At 41.1% G+C, this 20002-nt stretch overlaps 1 protein-coding gene across 8 annotated transcripts in view; it reads left to right on the forward strand.

Annotated features, from left to right (window-relative positions):
- Positions 1–20002, forward strand: part of LOC122558548 (cyclic nucleotide-gated channel beta-1-like) — a 204313-nt gene that overhangs the window by 101711 nt on the left and 82600 nt on the right. For 7 of the 8 annotated variants that reach the window (XM_087996039.1, XM_087996040.1, XM_087996041.1 and 4 more), the window contains 3 exons: positions 11763–11858; positions 13212–13369; positions 14051–14221. In XM_087996039.1, the coding sequence (XP_087852165.1) occupies positions 11763–11858; positions 13212–13369; positions 14051–14221 (425 nt within the window). The remainder of the gene's footprint in view (positions 1–11762; positions 11859–13211; positions 13370–14050; positions 14222–20002) is intronic. The other variant, XM_087996043.1, reaches the window with a different exon arrangement.

The raw sequence follows: 20002 nt of genomic DNA on the forward strand, positions 1-20002 counted from the left end.
AAGAATAACTTCAGGACAAGAATTGGAAAGCTCCTCTTTAACTTTAGAATGATGAACTGTCAAACAAGTTTTCATAAGGGAGCTTGAAGACAACACAGTGAGGAATGGATGTCTGAAAGCCTGTTTCACATAAAATTAATTTAAATCTGCCATGTTCATTTCTTGAGTAAACAGTCCTAAGTGTAAAATCAAAAGCACTGGGAGGTAAAGTGTTTTTCTTTGGTCAGCTGATTTTCTGATGTTTGGAAAACCATTGCACTTAAATCTAAAGAAAAACTGGTATATTTATTCTGTCAACTATTCTGATTGTACATGCTGTTACCGTTGATAATCCACTTATCCAGGTCCAGAGAAGTTTAGCATATATTAATAAATCTAAAGCTTATGGACCCCAAGTGTGCATGGTGATAATGCTTTAAACTGGCTAAAATTGCACAGTTTACCAATATGGAGTACAGAAGGCTACCCATTGCTTGTACTGCTACCACCACATTAAGTGATAAGACACATCTTACTTTCCCCACATTGTTAAAGAACTGAAATCTTTCATTTCTATTAGGTTTCACCAAGTGCAAATATTCTGTTTCATTGGGTGATATAACACAGAAATAATGCCATCTCGTACCTTCTCAAATTGGTACTGCTAATGTCATGGTCATCTACTTCCTTGCATGTCATTTCCTTCTATCATCATTCATAACCATCCATCTTGATAGTATTTAACTTCACATATTAGGTTTAATTTTCCTATTTTTTTTGGCAAAGTGCTGTTTTCAGTGACACGTGTGACAGATGGTCCATGATGGACCACGTTGACTTTACTCATAGAATCAAAATACAGACAAAGGCCATTCGACCCATAGTGTCTGGACTGGCTCCCAAAACAGCTACTCAGTGAGTCCCATTCTCCAGCTGTATCTCCATAGCCTCTAAATTCATCACTTTCATGCAGTCTTCTGGTCTTCAGCACATTAATTATGCAACCAGCCGCTGTGGCACCAGTCACCATGAAATAATGCAGGAAGAAAGGCAGAAGTGCTAGCCACTGCCAGAATTCTGTGACATTCACAACACTGGAGCTGTGCACCTCTCAATGCTGCAGGCCAGGACCAGCCCCTCAGGCATTGCTCCTCCAACACTGGAATGAACCAAATGGCCCAGATAGGGAACCTGGCACTCTGTTTCTCAGACAAGGACCTGGAGGTGCCAGTAAAGGGCGGTGATGAGGAGGACCACTGTTTTAAACCACAGACTGCCTGGACAGAGATAGTGGCCTGAATCAGTGCATTCTGCAAGGTGAAATGCAACTTCCAGCAGTGCATAAAAAAGCTAACTACCTTATTCTGTCACAGTATACATCCTCACCAACAACTGTCACTGTTGTACACAGCATGTCCACTCAATGGCTCTCCCCGCTTCTTCCTCCCAAACTACTAATGCTCCCTATTCTTTGCACTTCCTATACATTCACTGGGAGCACTTCACCACCTTCTTCACCTTCATCATCACTAACAGCTCTTCTATTTTCAATCATACTCACACAATTTGCAAACCTTTAACCCTTCTACAAAACTAATTCCCTCTCTTGTCATATGTAGACACGAGTGGGACCCAGTGAATCACCCCAAGGAAGAGGTCAGTACCACTGACCTTCAGCTCCACCTCCTCCTCTGAGGAAGAAACCACACAACCCTCAGTGAATGCACCAGCAAGGCTTTCACCTGCACCCACCAGGTGGGTTTGTGAGAGGTAGTTGGTAAACTGGTTTGAAGGGTGCAGGAGTCCACCAATGTTATCAGTACCAAATTGGCTTCAGCATGCACGCATTTGGCTGTCTCCATTGACAATAGATATGTGTTTGGATCTGCACACCATCACTTCAACCACAAGAGGTCAGCGTCATGGCAAAGTGATAGGGGGCAAGGGACCCTAACCTCACTTCAGGTGATGATTCGGAAGCTAGTGTGCTTCCAATTAAACCTGTTGGACTATAACCTGGTGTTGTGTGATTTTTAACTCACTTCAGGTGCCCCTTCTTCTCAAGGAATCAGGGTGGTGCCAGGATGCATATAAGGTAGTGGAGCTACACAAAGGACTCCCAAAAGCCTCCTCACAGTTACCTTTTATAGGCAGTTGACAAGTTGTAAACAATTTTCTGATAGTTTGAGCTTGTTAAGGAGTAGCCCATTAAAAATGATACATAAGTTAATGTATCCATGACAACTGGGGATGGTTCACTGATATCATAGGACAAACAGGCTGTTGGCAAATGTGTTGGTTTTATTAACGTTGTGAAGGCAGCATGCTGCTGTTTAGCTGTGGAGTTGGGGAACTCCTTCCTGGGTCTTCCTTCTCTTCTTAGGAAGGCAGCTCTTTCAGGATTGCCCAGTGAGGACCACTTGATGAGGACTGCTGCCTAAATCATCTGATAGGACCACCCTCTGCCTCTGAGCATGTGTTGATAAACCTTATTTCTAGGGGCAGGTGACTTACACTGTGTCAATCAATTATCTGAATCCTTTTGGCCAACATCCAAGGGACAACTACTCATGATGCCAGGGGCAACATTTTCCACTTTTCCATCTCCATTCAAAGGTTAGTTTTCATTCCTTCTAAGAACAAGAATTTATTATTTTTAAACCACTACATGGATAACAGGGCAGTGTGGCACCTGATAAATCTTTCACATGAGTCATGATCTCAATAATCCTTTGTTTTCATATACTAGAGGTCTCTTTACATTTTCAGAAGTCTAATTACTGCTGTAACACTCAGGCTACAATGAAAATACTATGTATGAAACACTGAAAGAATTTCAATTTTAAAAAGGACTCCAATTTCCAACTGGAGATGCTTTAGCATTTCTCCCAACCTGCTGCCTATCACAAGAGACATTACTACACAGCATCCAGATATCTGAAAGCTGACTGAAGCCTAAAAAAAATCACCTAACATTAATGCCATGCCATGTTACTGCCCTGACTCATTGACTGCTTCTTTCTCTTAAACGGTGAGGAAGACCTCTAAAGAGAAGATGCTTGAAGGTCAATTACTCAAAGATACTGTGCGTACAATAATATGGACAGGAACGTTTTTATACATAAATAGAAAAGGTCAAGGAGTGTTGAAATAGAGAAGTCCATATGTACTTTAGATTGGCCAGGAACCAGCTTTCATATAAACATACATTACACATAAATGAGTGGAAAAATGTTCAACTGACAGACTTCTGCAGATTGGTATTATGATGCTGTCAAAGCAATGTGGATGCTGTCTATACTGCCCTGTACCAGGGGAAGCCAACAATGCTAGTGAATTCCTCTGCTCAAGCTTCTCGACCCTTTTCATCAAGGAGCAGGATAAAACTGGTGAAAATAGAATTTGATCCATCTCATTTGCAATTGTGGGTCATCCATTGGGAATTAAACAGAGGTCGAAAGTGTGGTGCTAGAAAAGCACAGCAGGTCAGGCAGCATCCGAGGAACAGGAGAGTCGACATTTCGGGAAAAAGCTCTTCATCAGGAATGAGCCTCATGCTCCTGCTCCTCGGATGCTGCCTGACTTCCAGCACCACATTCGCAACTCTGATCTCCAGCATCTTCAGTCCTCACTTTTGCCTACTTAAACAGAGGTTCCTAGTTGCTCTTTGGTAACAGGACTACTTAAAAGTTCAGGGCAGATGGAACCTTGACAGGCACCAAGATGGGATGGCCACCAACTCCTTCCCATTGCTATTCCTGCTTCCACTGAAAGACAATAGTTCAGTGATGATGTCCAGGATACCCGTGCTCTCTGCCTGCACTGAATTATTGATAGCTGCAGATAGTAAAAATGAGGCCAGTACTTTTGGGATCTAGTCATTTTCTTGTAGCCCTTTGGGGAACCTTCACCTGCTGCTTTTCTCTCTGTCGGCTGTGTGGCAACTAGTGGAGGTTCCTGTTTATTTTGTTATGATTGCTGTCTTGTTTGATGCTATTGTCAGACATGCAACAAGGCCGCAAGGATTTCTCCATCTGTGGGTTCCCATCGCAGAGGTATGAGTCAATAATCTCCAGGGAATGTCAAAATTAAACAGCATAACAGTAACAGTATTCCTAAACCGTTGCATCAATCACAATGAAGCAACGTGTTTTGCGCTGCCAGTGTGCTATGGAGACTTCACGAAGAGGCCAGTGTCATGCCTCAGTGTATGGAGCTCTGAACTATACAACCTTATCTAGAAGTATGGTGCACAACCAAAGTGGTAATGCTATGTTTTAGATTAGATTAGATTACTTACAGTGTGGAAACAGGTCCTTCGGCCCAACAAGTCCACACCAACCCTCCGAAGAGCAACCCACCTAGACCCATTCTTCTAAAACTATGGGCAATTTAGCATGGCCAATTCACCTAACCTGCACGTTTTTGGATGGTGGGAGGAAACTGGAGCACCCGGAGGAAACCCATGCAGACACGGGGAGAATGTGCAAACTCCACACAGACAGTTGCCTGAGGTGGGAATTGAACCCAGGTCTCTGGCGCTGTGAGGCAGCAGTGCTAACCACTGTGCCACCATGCCACCCACCGTGCCCACCGTGCCACCCACTGTACCCACCGTGCCGCCCACCATGCCGCTGTGCCGAATCTTTCTGAACAACCAGGACTACTATTCCCCCACTCTTAACAGTTCCCCACGCACCCATGGCACCTTCCAATGCAATCCCAGAAGGTACATTACCTTCTTATTTCCTCCATCCTCACCATCCAAAGCTCCAACGTACCTTCCAGATGAAGCAGTGATTTACCTACAGTTCACTCAATCCAGTCTATTATTCACAGGTCATAATGTGGTCTCCACATTGGGGCAATGAAATGCAGGCTGAGCAATCACTTTGCAGAACACCTACATTTGGTCTGCAAAAGTGGTCCTGAGCTTCGAGTTGCCTGCCACTTCAACCTTCCACCATGTTCTCAATCCAACTTTTCTGTATCAGGCCTGTTGCAGTACTGCAATGAAGCTCAGACACAGTCCAAAAATGTGCAGGTTAGGTGAATTGGCCAAGTTAAATTGCTCGTAGTGTTAGATGAAGGGGTAAATGTAGGGGAATGGGTCTGGGTGGGTTGCACTTCAGCGGGTCGGTGTGGACTTGTTGGGCTGAAGGGCCTGTTTCCACACTGTAAGTAATCTAATCTAATCTAATCATACAATCTCTGCGAAATGCTGACAAAGGAGGGGAATATGTGACTGGTGATAGTATTCTACTGAAGGTGGTGGAAATGGTGGCTTATGAGTCTTTGAATGTGGAGGGTGGTGGGGTGGTAAGTGAGGGTCAGGGGGCACTCAACGGTACTGTGGGAGGTGTGATGATGATGGTCCTTTAACAAGGTTAGGTTGTCCTTGGTATATTTTTCAGGAGGTCGTAAAGACACAGGCTCTAAAATATTTTGATTTGATCTACTTAAGAATGCTTTTAAGTTTAAAAAAAACTTGTACAATGAAAGGGGAGTGGCCAGTTTTCCCAGCTCAGCCTTTCTCTGGTTTGGTGTGGTTTTAGCAGTGGCTGTTCACAGAAAGCAGGCAGTTAGTTTTGAGGCTGCTGACAAGGCTGCATGGCAGAGGATGTTTCATGCTGCCATCTCTCTCTCTCACCTGTAAGACTGTGTTTGATTTTATCTTTTGTGCCAAGGGGTGTTTATGGGGATTGATGCAAGTATTTGGAACAGCTTCATTAAGTTGGGATAAACTGTTGGGTTTTCGGATAGATTAAGTTATTCAGTATTCTGTTCTCTTTTGTTTGTGTTTCATTCTGTAATCTTGTAAATAAATTCTGTTTTGTTTAAAATTAAGTGTTTTGACCAGCCGCATCTCTCCTGGAATATCCACTTTAAGCATGCTTAAAACAATGAGCAAAGTTAGAGTCTGGGCTAATTTCTTGAAATGTTTTGTGGGAATCTGGCCTGGTCCATAACAGAGGGAAGAGAATGGGTGAGGGCAGCAGTGCAGATGTTGATTCGGACTCGGCTGAGGGCCCTCTCAACAATAGTGATGGAAAATCCTTGGTTGAGCAAAATGGTAAACATTTCTGAAGCCCCCTGCACAAGGTCACTTCATCAGAACAGACGCGATGGAGACGGAGAATTGTTTGGCATCTTTACAGGAAACAGGGATGATGATCTATAGTCCTTGTAACTGTTGGAGTCAGTGATTTGTAGTGGATATTGGTGGCCAACCTGTCCCCACAAGTGGAAACAGAGATGTCAAGGAAGGGAAGAGAGGAGTCAGAGATGGACTAGGTGAAGGTGAGAGCAGGGTGGAAATAGAAAGCAAAATTGATCAATTTTTCCAATTCCGAATAAGAGAGGAAATCAACACCGGTGATGCCATTGATGTACTGAGAAAAGAACTTTGGGAACTGACCTGGGTGGGATTGGAACAAGGCATATTCCACATACCCCACAAAGAGACAGGCATAACTGGGGATCATGTTCAAAGTGAGAATGAGCTCAGCCTGATGGAGGATGGTGGTGCTGGATGGGGACAGCTCAGGCTTTCTTTCTAAGAAGAAGCAGAGAGTCCTGAGGCCCTCCTGATGGGTGATCGACGTTAAAGGGATTGCATGTGCATGTTGAAGGGGAGGCAAAATGGAATTTTGGAAGTTAATGTAAAGTATCAGCATAATTGTAGATGTTAGTGGGAAGTGAATGGACAAGGGGAGTGAAAATCAAGTCTAGGTAGAACAGATATGTTTTGTTGGCACGAACAGGCAGAAGTAATGGGTCTGCCTGGGCTGTCCTTTTATTGGCGATTTTAGGAAGAAGGTAGTAGCAGGCTGCGTGGGATTGAAAACTATGAATTTGGAGGCCTGGGGAGATGTGAACGTGGGGTGGATGAGATTAGTGAACACCATGGATACAATAGCCTGATGTTTGATGGTGGGGTAATGGTCCAGGGGGAGATAGGAGGAGGTGTCTGAAAACTGGCACTCAGCTTCTGCAGTGTAGAGGTTAGTACAACAGACAACTACATTCTTGTTGGTAGGCTCAATTATAAAGTCAGGGTTGGATCTGAGTATGGAGTGCAGTCAGTTCAGAGCGAGTTAAATTTGAATGGATCAGGGAAATTAAGGCAACCAATGTCACATGATGTCCACATACCATGAATGAATAATATAAAAAAAAATTACTGGATTGCTCTTACTTTGGATGAAAGCTAATGGCCGCTGCCCAGCCACAAGACGGGCTGTGTCATCTTTTCAGATCAGAGAACACACAGAAATTGATCACTGCATGACAGAAGGTATAGAGGATATTCACTATGATGTTTCCTGGGCAACCTGGTTGAAAAGTACAAAGTTATGAGGTGCACAGGTAGGTTAGATAGGGAGAAACCTTTCTGCTGATTAGGAAGGTCAACAACCAGGGAGCACAGTTTTAAGGTAAGGAGCAGGAGATTGAAAGAAAAATGTTTTCACTCAGACAGTGTCTGGAATTCACTGCCTAAAAGGGTGGTAGAGGCAGCAACCTTCAAGGCATTTAAGAAGTAATTAAATAAGCATTTGAAATGCTATAATATACAAGGCTACTGTACTGGAAAGCAATATGAGAACTGATAGATGCTCGATGACAGACATGAACATGGTGGGCCAAAGGGCTTTTCTCCATGCTGTAAAAACTCAATGACTCTTGGAATAACAATGGATGTGGAGGTAAGATTTGTTGTCAGAAGACAAAGAAAATGATACATCCATAACCATATACTTCAAATGTATATGCAGGCTGCCCCCTACTAGGATACTTATACAAGTTTTATGTGCTGTATATAAATATATAATGAGTGCAGTTGCAACTCCTCAGATGCCTCACCCCGCAGAGCTGAACTGTAATTTTACTGCAGTATTTGCAATATATATTGGAAAAGTCAAGAGTTTGAGCGTGGTAATATTTGAATTAAAGCTCCTAGAGGGTTGCTACTTATTCTTAAACATCTCCTGTTAACATGCAGGTGGTGAAATGGTTGCAAGGGCACATGCAGTGAAGAGGTGCACTTGCAGGAGATTCTGCAAGGTCCTTTTTTTTTGGTATTTCAGGCTATATTCCAGAGCAAGTCATTTTCTAATTTATGTAGCTAAAAATGGCTGAATCAGTAAATACAGAGTCAGCTGTTTGTGGAGCAGGTCAGAAAGAATGGAAGATTGTTATTTCCCCCAATTTACAGCCTCCATAACAAACTGAACAAACTAAAGGAATCAGGTACTGAGCTGGTCCTTTTGCCAATTACTTTTAATTCCAAGCAGTCCAGACAGTTTGGAGGCATCAGTAAAAGAGGCAATAACATCTAGTTATTCCTTTTTACCTCCAGACTTTATCATTCCAACAATCAAAGACAACAGGCACAGGGAAAGCATCTGATCATTGGGCCAATAGGCCAAGGAGTGGCAGATGGAGTTTAATTTAGATAAATGCAAAGTGTTACGTTTTGGTAAGATTAACAAGGGCACGACTTACACAGTTGATGGTAAGGCCCTGAGGATTGTCAAACAAAGACCTAGGTGTTCAGGTACACAGTTCTTTGAAAGTTGCGTCACAGGTAGACAGATGTAAAGAAGATGCTTGTTGCTCAGACCATTGAGTATAAGAGTTGGGACGTCATGTTGAGGTTGTACAAGACATTGGTGAGGCCACTTTTGGAGTACCATGTACAGTTCTGGTCGCCCTACTATAGGAAGAAAAATATTAAATTGGAGGTGGTGCAGAAACGATTTACAAGGATGTTACAGGGACTGGAGAGTTTGAGTTATAAGGAGAGGCTGGATTGGCTGGGACTTCTTTCAATGGAGTATAGGAGGTTGAGGGATAACCTTATAGAGGTTTATACTGTCATGAGGGGCATAGATAAGGTGAGTACCAAAGGTCTTTTCCCTAGGGTAGGAGAGTTCAAAACTAGAGGGCATAATTTTAAGGTGAGAGGGGAAAAATTTAGAAGGGACAACTTTTTCAAACAGAGGGTGGTTCAAAAGTGGAATGAACTACCGGAGGAAGTGGTAGCTTTATCATTCTATTACTCTATGACTCTAAACGATATACCATTCTGATTTTGAAATATTATGGACGGTCCTTCATTGTTGCTGGAACAAAATGCTGGTGTCTCCTTCGAGCATCACTGTGGAAGTAATTCACTACATAAGACTGCAGAGGTTCAAGAAGGTGTTTTGCCACGACCTCCTCAAGGGAAGTGAGAGTTTAACAATGAACACTGACCTTGCCAGTGATGCTCCAATCCCAAGAATGATTAAAACCCAACTCTTTGCCAGCCTCTCAGGTTCTACCCTTTATAACCTTGAGGTCATCTAAAACTTTGTTTTCTGTGTCCTACATGCCCCAAATCCCTTTTATGATCACTCCTGTACTCACATTCAAGCTTTCCACTGCCTAAGATTTGGAATTTCCTCCTTAAACTTCTGCTCCTCTATTGCTCTTTCCCTCTTTTAGATCCTTCTTAAAGCCTATCTCTCGGCCATCTGCCTTAATATCTTATGATATAATTCTGTAGCAAAGTAGCTTAAGAGGTTTCCTGTGAAACATTTCATTGGAACATTTCACTATTATTAACAGCTAACCCGAGAATGCAACTTTAAAAGAAAGGGTTTTGTGATTTACACATGAAAGAAGTGAAACTATCACTGTATTCTAACAGATGAAAGGCTTAACAGACAATCAATTTTTCAATGTATAATTTCAGTTACACCACACTGCAAATTTTTGCTATAAATTCTGTGTTACGATCGAGCACTCCACAATCACCTGATGAAGGAGCGTCGCTCCGAAAGCTAGTGTGCTTCCAATTAAACCTGTTGGAATATAACCTGGTGTTGTGTGATTTTTAAAAATGTAAATTATGTTGTTCCATTTTTACCAAGCATCAGACCACAATGGAGCAGCAATGTCTCCTGCCAGTCGAAGTCCGTGTTCATGTAAAATGCTTGGTAGGTCACATGACTTATCTCTAACTGCCATCAGAAGTTCACAAATCCATTGCATATTCCAAAAAAGTAACTTCTTTTTTCGTACTTCTGCACAGTGACCTTAAGAAAATTAAGGTCCTTTGTCCTTTCCAGTTTATTTCCGTATGATTCTTTCTTTCATGTGAACATTTTTAATAAAGTAGGAAGGAAACTGCTTACACCCTCTGTGGATTAATTATTTCTGCTAGGCCTTTGTAGACTCTGCATCTCTACCTGATGGATTGGAATGTGAAATTAAGACTTGCATTTTTAGTTTCAGTTAGGGCTTTTGTTTTGGTTAGAAACTGTCTTTTTAAGAAGTCCAGCTTTTAGTTCCAGGCAATGAATTAAAAATTAATATTCGATGTGCGCATGTCTTTATAAGTCAATACCACTTTCACCCTAAATAGTTGCCAAACTTAATTTATTCCACAGGTGCCAAATCACTGCCAGGTCCACACAGATACAGAAGCAAAATCCACACATTTGCAGTAACAATTGCACATGGAAATCAAGTACTTCAATGTTATCCTTCTCATTTTCCAATCTAACATAGATATTTATGAAAGCATAATCTGCACTTTCAAAGTAATAAAATGCACAAGACTTGAGTTCTTCAGTCATACCTTTGATTAATGGTAGCCCATTAGAAACGCATGAAAAATGCCCTGATTTCAGAGGCTTAAAATGCCTGAAGCTGTACTCAATTTTCTTGTCTGAATTGTAGCCACCCAGGGTTTGGGCCGACACTTAAAACAAGAATGTGTGGAATTTTCTGCATTCAAGAATAGATCAAAGTCTGCCCTTTCTTGTCCTTGAGAATCATTCAGTTCACCAATTCAAAAATAAGAAGGCAAACAATAAAAATGTTTATATTTTGAGTTGATTTCTTTACAGTCCTAACCCTTAAGCTACAAATTAGACAGAACGTGCTGGAATTGTGCAACAAGCCAATCAGCAGCTTGAAAATAAAAGACAGGCTGAAATGTCAGGTTTGAGACTCTGACATTTTTTAGTGCTGTGCTCTCAGTGTTTTGAAATGTTTGTTCCTTTTACGTGACTGTATCTCAGTGCTCATCAATATGAATATAATTGCATGAAAGATACAGGTACTTAGGCTGAGTGATGATTTACTGGCTCGTTAGTTTTGCTCAGTTGGGAGAATGGTTGGCTTGGGATTTAGATTGAGGTGAACAACACAGGTTCAACTCTAGTGCTGGCTGAGATTGCCATGAAGGATTATCCTTCTCAACCTTGCCTGAGATATGCTGACCCTCAGATTAAACCATTAGTTGTCTCTCTCTCTCTCTTTTTCTCTAATGAGAGTGCAGCCCTATGGTCTGATAACACTATAGTTCCTTTACCTTACTGTAAACAAACCCAGTAAATTTTGTCTGTCCTGGTTTCTCATGTGAAATATAAAAATTTACTTGTCTCTTTCCCATCCTGTCAGTGAAAATGCAGCAGTTCAACTCAATATTGTTTCATTCTTTCCTCCCTTGGAAAATAATGCTTAGTGTTGGAAGGACTTTCCAGGCTGATTAACAACCAGCTTTGAGTCTGGTAAACACTCCTTCCTTGGTCATCAAATCTGGAATGGGATTTGAAGCCAGACTCTTCTAGTTCCAGAACAGGACCACCATCAACTGAATCACTCACATTCCTAAGAGTGTGATGATATAAAGCCATGACTTGACACTGGTACAGCTGTACGTTTTTCTGTGATATCTTTAAATTGACATGGATAAATGACCAATGATTTCATTTTTTTTTGTCGGACAGAAGTAAGTCCTCCTATCATGAAAAGGTGGATGAACCATCCGAGGAGTTACCAGTGCAAGCTTGGAATAGCCAGACCAACCTCCAGGTTGATGATAGGTCAGTTAGCAAGACCTATGTGGGTGCTTGCCCAACAGATGTTTATGGGTGTTTTGATGTTAATTTTTACTAAGCTACTCCTCCTACTGCAGACGCTGCTTATTTTTGCCACAATCCCTTCCCCTGATTGTTTCAAGAAGATGTCAAGTGTTTCTGGCTGCAAATCATTTTACAGGAAAGGGTTGCTATTGGTTCCAATGGGCGGAGATGGTATGCAGTGATATATGCACCCAATTTGTAGCAAATAGTCATTTACACCTAAGCTCCTGATATAGTTTTTCACTGTAATTTATTATGAACAGATAGGAAGAGGGGTAGCTTAAGCAAGAAATAAATATGGGGGGGAGAGAGAGGGAGGAAGTAACAGAGATTTGAATATCACAGAAGAGCAGGGAGAGACAGGCAGACAGGCAAAAATTCTGATTTAATTTGTCTCATTTATTTAATTAATTTGGTGATATTTTGCTTGGTTATATTTATTCAAACATACCTGTATTTTATCAATTCTTGGAGAAAACATTAAAAGCTGGACCTATTGCAAAAGTAGAATTCCCAGATATCCTACTGCTCAGTTCCACGAATAGAGGCTGTAAAAGAGTAGTAACACAGGCTGGAGCAGCAGCAAAAGAACCAAGGGGGTTTCCAGACTTTCATTAGGCTGAGTGAGGTGGCTCACTCGTAGGGCACACATAGAAGTCAGACAGCTGCAGATGTTCCCAAGATCACAGTCCAAAAGTAAAGCAACAGGCTGCATAATCAACAATAGTGCAAGTTGTAAAAAGCAATGATTATGAAAGAGTTGATGTTGAAATTACATTAACCCCACCCAATCTGATGACATCACACAGACTTTATATGATGAAATACATTAGTTAGTTTTGCATGAGATACTGATGGATACAGATTCCTGGTTCCTGATAGTTATAATTATGCCTAACTAGTTAATACTAATTGCATCCACTTTATTCACGCATTAAACTAAACTTTGTTATGTTAACCAGTATCTGTTTGTTAAGACTCTCTCATGATCTATTCTCTACCTCTAATCACTAGTTAGGCCCTCGACTAAGCACAGAAAGGAGGGTTAGTGCCAGTGAGTTACCCTAACCACAAGCTAACAGCAATTAGGAGCCACAGCCTAATATGTTAGATAAAATAACAGACAAGATATACAAGAATATATAAGGCTAATAGAATTGCAATAATTATTCTACAAAAGCTTGCATTTAGTTCAGTATGTCCCTTAGCATAACTACTTATAGCAATAATAATCTTAAGCTATCTTCTTAAAGCTAGCATCCAACACATCACATATGAAAACTCAAAGTTTCTGAATTCCGTTTTCTTGTTCAGTTTCAGAGATAAACAGGGCTCAACATCAAGTATTACTAGTGCTATTGTGAATGAGCGCCTCCAAGAACTGGTGAGAAGCTTTAAAGAACGAACAGAACTGGTCAAGGAAAAGCTTATTGACCCCGATGCATCTGAAGATGAAGCAAGTCCAACTGCATGTAAGCAAAGGGATTGAAGAATTAGAGTGCTGGTGTTTGGGATGGGAGTGGTAGATGGTAAGCACAGTGGGTGACAATGGAAATTATGGACTGGCATGACTGGAAAGTTTATTTGGATTATTGACACCGCTTCAGGGAGGATTTCAAAATGTTAAACAGTAGTACTAGATTAAAATGAATCTGGAGGAATTCAGGAAGATACAAACAGAAGGTGGGTGGGCAAGGTGGAGGAATTGAATGGCTCAGAAGGGTTAATAGATTCTTCTCTCAAGTGTCTCAGGTCCCAAGCCTGGCCAGACTAATAGAAAAAAACAAGTCTCCTTTCTGTTGCCTACACATCACCTAGACACTCCTGGCACATCCTCCCAGGAAGTGGATATAAGCTGAAGTTGAATTTCTGTCTGTTCTGTGAATCAATATCAGATCTGAAGGATAAGTAAAACTGCCCATTCTGGCAGTGGGGGAGAATATCATTGTGATTCTTTACTATAATATTTTCTGCATTGAAATAGTGGCAACATTTTAAAGTTCTTAGCTGGCTGTAACATGACCTGTGACTTCCTGTGTCTTCAGATAATATAGAAATGCATGTCATTTTTATTAATTTGCTCCATTAGGTGGCTCAAATCTTTTTAACTTGCTCACAAGCAAATCTGACCATTCATTTACTTTATACCACAGCACCAACCAAGAAGGCTGTGGAAGCCCCTGCTCCACCTCCTCCCCCAGAGGAAGAAAAGGAAGAGGAAGAAGAACACTACTGTGAAATGATGTGCTGCCGGTTTAAAACTCAACCTTGGATCAGACGGATTAGAGGACTGGGGTTTCCATCCAGCGTTGATCCCTTCAGCAGTAGGTTTAATTGGAACAATCTTTGAAAGTAATATTTGAAACAATGCTGGTGTGAACCATGACTGGTCTCAGCACCAACCAAGCAGCACTAGGATCAATAAGATTAACAGGATTGAAACCAAACAGAACTTAATGGGCAGTAATTGGTCAGTGGGCTTTTAATGGTTCAGGAGATTAGTTAGCAGGTACCAATTGTCTTACCTCGGTGGAAACTGATCTGAGTAGCAAACAGTTAACAAAAGATTGGTCATTGAAAAGTAGCCTGAGCACTAGCTATTCATTGGAACCTTGTCTCTGGAAAAAATGTTCAACAGTCACTAGTGAAAATGCATATGTCTGAGAGTTAAGTAGTCAATGGGAAGCAGTCTGAGCAGCAGCAGTCAATTTGTGTGTTTTTTGTTCATGCAAGTCCAACGTTCATTGCTCAACCTGAATTGACCTTGGAACTGGTGAGCAGCCTTCTTGAATTGCTGCAGTCCTTGCAATGTAGGAACACCCACAAAGCTGTTAAGGAGGAAGTTCAAAAATTGTGACCCAGAAATAGTAGAAGAATCATTATATTATGCAATTCAAGATGGTGTGTTGTGTGGAAAGGAACCAGCAGGGATTGGTATTTTGTATTAGCTCCTTCGTCCTTCCAGGTGGTGGAGGTCAGAAGTTGGAAGGTGCTGTCAATGGAACATATGCACCAGGAGTGGAGGGAGCAACTATTTAACGTTCTGGATGGGATGGCAATCAAAACAGTTGCATTGTCCTGAGTGGTGTGTTTCTTGCATTGTTTGTAGCTGCACTCATGCAGGCAACTGGATTGTATTTGATTGCACTCCTGACCTGTGCTTTGCACGTAATTGGCAGGCTTTGAGGAGTCAGAAGGTTATCACAGAATTCCCAATCTTTAACCTGCTCTTAAAACCACACTATTAAATAGACAAGTTAAATAATAATCATTTTAAAAACCTGACAGTTCTCATTCCTTCTGTGAGACTGAGAGATTCATTGTCAGCATAGATGCCCTGGTCATTGTTTCTCATCTTCTTCCCAGTATGACAACCTGGGCCGCCTTTAACAACTAAGCCACCTATCTTGTTGTTATGCAGAATTCAGAACAGGTCATGACCTCAATTTCTCCATTTCATCCTAAATTTTAAAAACCCAACAAACTTCATATTTGTAACACTAATTGGGTCAAGTGCTGAGATGCTTTGTTGGAACCCAAACTGAACATCCACGAACACATTGTTGCAGAGTTAGTAAGAGCAAATCACTACAGATGCCGGAATCTGTACTGAAAACAAAAAATGCTGGAGATCACAGTGGGTCAGGCAGCATCCATGGAGAGAAAGTAAGCTAATATTTCGAGTCTATATTACTCTTCAGATGCAAGAGTCATCTGATGGAGAATCATTTGGACTCAAATATTTGCTTGCTTTCTCTCCATGGATGTTGCAGAGTTAGTGCTGCTTAGTAGCACTTTACACAACACCTTCCATTATTTTGCGAAAGATTGAGAGTAGATTGATGGAGTAGTAATTAGCTAGATTGGAATTGTCTTGGTGTTTGAGAACAGGACATACCTGGGTGATTTGGGTAAATGCCAGTACTGTGGCTGCATTGGAACAGCTTGGATTGAGGGAATAATAATAAGTATCAGACGGAGTATTGTCAGAACCCACAGTCTTTATTATATCCAATGTGTTCACCCATTCCTTAGCAGATGTGCAATGAATCAAATTTGCTGAATTACTTGTGACGCTTAGGTCCTCAGAAGAATGCCAAGATCAATCATCCACCTGGCACTTTGAAGACAGACAGGTGCAAATGCCTTAATAATAGGAACTTAATTTTGAAAAAACACGGCTAAATAGGAACATCAAAATGTTGTCTAATAAAAGATAACCTAAGTAGGACCTAATTTATAAGATTTTATTTGAGCAATAACTAGTCAACAATACATGGTTTATTTAATGCTGATTGTAACTAATTCACAGTCTTGCTCAGTGATAAAAAAAAGTCAACAATAACAAATTCAGGCAACAAGTACTATGACCAATAATTAATTGGCTGAATCTCATCACATCAGTGTTAAAGAGCAGTGTGGGGAAAGATTAGCTGTGACTTCCATGAATCACAATTTTTATATTTTACCATACTCCTATTTATATAATTTTAATGTTGATGTGGAGGTGTCGGTGTTGGACTGGGGTGGACAAAGTTAAAAATCACACAACACCAGGTTATAGTCCAACATGTTTAATTGGAAGCACTAGCTTTCGAGGCACTGCCTCTTCACAGGTGGTTGTGGAACATGAGCATATGACACAGAACTTATAGCAAAAGGGTTACGGTGTCATGAAGTTGTAATGATATTTTAAACAACTTTAGTTAAAAATCACACAACACCAGGTTATAGTTCTTAAACAAATTTAGATTAAGTTTTTCATCTTTTAGAATGGGATATGGTGGTAAGGTGGTGTTGAGAATGTAATTCTGGGATTTACATATTAAAGAACCTAAACCACCATATCCCATTCTAAAAGATGAAAGAATCAATCTAAATAAATTTAAGAACTATAACCTAGTGTTGTTTGGATTTTAATTTTATATTATTGTATTTAGTGTGATTCTGTGCTGCAATGAGGCAAAAAAATGTGATATTCTCTTTTAATGATTCAAATAAACACATATTGTCCTTGCTGTGACTTTAGCAGATTCCAATGTTACCAGAATGGAACAGATCATTGTCATGTAATGGATGGACACTCTCTTGTGTTTCCATGGCTTGCATTTCAGATCACACAGACTAATTGGAATAAAGTTTCCTTTCTTTGCAGGCTGTACGGGCCATAAAGAAGCTAAGCTTAATCAAGTTATAAGTGAACACAAATCCATGACACAAAAATCCCCACAAATTGACACTAATCATCACATTCACATAAAGTAATAAGATTGTAAAGATATAAATAATGCATCAGTGCAAGAGAAAGTGCTGTTCTAAATGGGGATTGAAGCATATTAAATTGATGCAGTTCTATGAAAATATAGAGAAGACATAATTATAATAGTTATATAATAACATGATTATGTACCTAAACTGTGCTATATCCAGCAGAAAATGTTTATTTGCAGCAGTGGGGAGAGACCTTAGTTAGAAATGCTTGACAGAGCAATTTATCGACAACTTAGTCAGGATCTGGACTGTGCAATTACTAAGTTAAAAATCACACAACAATAGGTTATAGTCCAACAGTTTATTTGGAGGCACTAGCTTTAAAAACGCTGTTTCTTCATCGGGTGGTTGTGGAGCAGAATCACATGACATAGAATTATAGCAACAGGATTGCAGTGTCATGAAATGTATTATTAAGCAAATTTAGCTTGAGTCTTTCATATTTTAGAGTGATCATATTAGTTTCAGTTCCTTCATATGTAAATCCCAGAACTTTTTTAAAGTTCTCAATATAGCTTTTAACAATAGGTGCCATCTCAGTTCAGATAATGCATTGAAAGTGTGAAATTAAAGTTTGTCTGTATCCCAATGTTGGGTCAGACTGATTCTACTTCTAAAGTGGGATTTACATAATTTTACATGGATTTATGCAGTTTTTGAGCAAAATAAAATAATTCTGCAAGTATAATTTCACCCTACAAATTTATATCTGTGTGTGTGTATGTGCAGGGGAGACCGGGTGAGTTTGAGCATGTGGGTGTGTATATGGGGATGTGAGTGTCTGTGAGAGAGTGTGTGTACGTGTGTGAGTGTAATGGGGTATAAGTCTGTGAGAGGGTGCGTGTGTGGATGTGAGTGTGGGGGTTGTATGTGTGAGCGTATGAGAGAGAGCTTGTGAATGAGAGAGGGTCTGCGTGTGTGTGTGTGTACGCGCACGCTGTGTGTGTGAGAGTGTACAGTACAGTGGGGTCACCTGTAGTGTGACGTTATCCCAAGGTCCCACTTGGGGCCATCCCCATGAGTACCGAACTTGGCTATCAGCCTCTGCTCGGCCACTTTGTGATGTTGCCTGTCCTGAAGTCTGCCTTGGAGGATGGTCATCCAAAGCTCCAAGACCGAATGTCCTAGACTGCTGAAGTGTTCAGGACATGCAGCAACAGATGAATGGACACCGCAAAACAATCACTAGCCAGGAGTGTTCTATCCCAGTCAAGGAACACTTCAGTGGTCCGGGACATTCGGCGTCAGACCTTTGGGTGATCATTATCCAGGGCAGACTTTGGGACAGGAATCTTCGCAAAGTGGCTGAGCAGAGGCTGATAGCCAAGTTTGGTACCCATGGGAATGGTCTCAACTGGGACCTTCGGTTCATTTTGCACTACAGATGACTCCACTGCACGATATACTCTCACCTACCTACACACACACACACACGCAGCCCTTCTCTCATACACTCACACATACACCCCCCCCCCCCCACATTCACACCCACACAAGCACCCCCTCACAGACTTACACCCCATTACACTCACACACATACACACACTCTGTATGTAGATAGAATCAGTCTGACCTAACATTGGGACACAGACAGAGTTTAACTTCATACCTTCAATACATTATCTGAGCTGAGATGGCACCTACTGTTAAAAGCTATCTTGAGAATGTAACTTGAAAATGTTCTAGGATTTACATATGAAGGAACCAAAACTACCGTGATCATTCTAAAAGATGAAAGACTCAAGCTAAATTTGTTTAATATTACATTCCATGACACTGCAATCCTGTTGCTATAATTCTGTGTCATATGATTCTGCTCCACAACCACCTGATGAAGAAGCAGCACTTTGAAAGCTAGTGCCTCCAAACAAACCTGTTGGACTATAACCTGGTGTTGTGTGATTTTTTAACTTTGCCCACCCCAGTCCAGCACGAGCACATCCAAATTGTGCAATTACTAATTAGTGAGTGCTTGACAAAACACAAGAAGCAAAATGCTTCGTTCCAATCCATGTTTTCATGCATCTTGCGCAAAACAATCTCAGCGCAAAAAAAAGAGTAAGCAATAGTTTTTAAAGCATGCCATGAAGAAGCTACCTGAGAAAGTGATGAATTTTAGTATAGAATGAACCTTGGAAAGAAGGAAATATCTAGGCAATTAGAGTCAGAGTCATAGAGATGTACAGCCTGGAAACAGACCCTTTGGTCCAACTCGTCTGTGCTGACCAGATATCCCAACATAATCTAGTCCCATTTGCCAGCACTTGGCCCATAACACTCTAAACCCTTCCTATTCATGCACCCATCCAGATGCCTTTTAAACGTTGCAATTGTACCAGCCTCCACCACTTCTTCTGGCAGCTCATTCCATATATTCACAACCCTGTTGCCCCTTAGGTCCCTTTTATATCTTTCCTAACTCACCCTAAACCTATTACCTCCAGTTCTGGACTCCCCCACCCCAGGGAAAAGACTTTGTCTATTTACCCTATCCATGCCCCTCATGATTTTATAAACCTCTATAAGGTCACCCCTCAGCCTCCAATTCTTCAGGGAAAACAGCCCCAACCTATTCAGCATCTCCCTAAAGTTCAAATCCTCCAACCCTGGCAACATCCTTGTAAATCTTTTCTGAACCCTTTCAAGTTTCACAACATCCTTCTGATAGGAAGGAGACTAGAACTGCACGCAATACTCCAAAATTTGCCAAACCAAAGTCCTGTACAGCCGCAACATGACCTCCCAACTCCTATACTCAATACTTGGGTAAATCTTAGTTTATAAATCTGTGATGCTGTTTCACAATTGTGCATTGTCACTTCAGATATACCACA

The sequence above is a fragment of the Chiloscyllium plagiosum genome, unplaced genomic scaffold, assembly GCF_037043375.1.
Source record: "Chiloscyllium plagiosum isolate Xiang-an unplaced genomic scaffold, Cpla_swu_hap1 HiC_scaffold_17, whole genome shotgun sequence".
NCBI lineage: Eukaryota > Metazoa > Chordata > Chondrichthyes > Orectolobiformes > Hemiscylliidae > Chiloscyllium > Chiloscyllium plagiosum.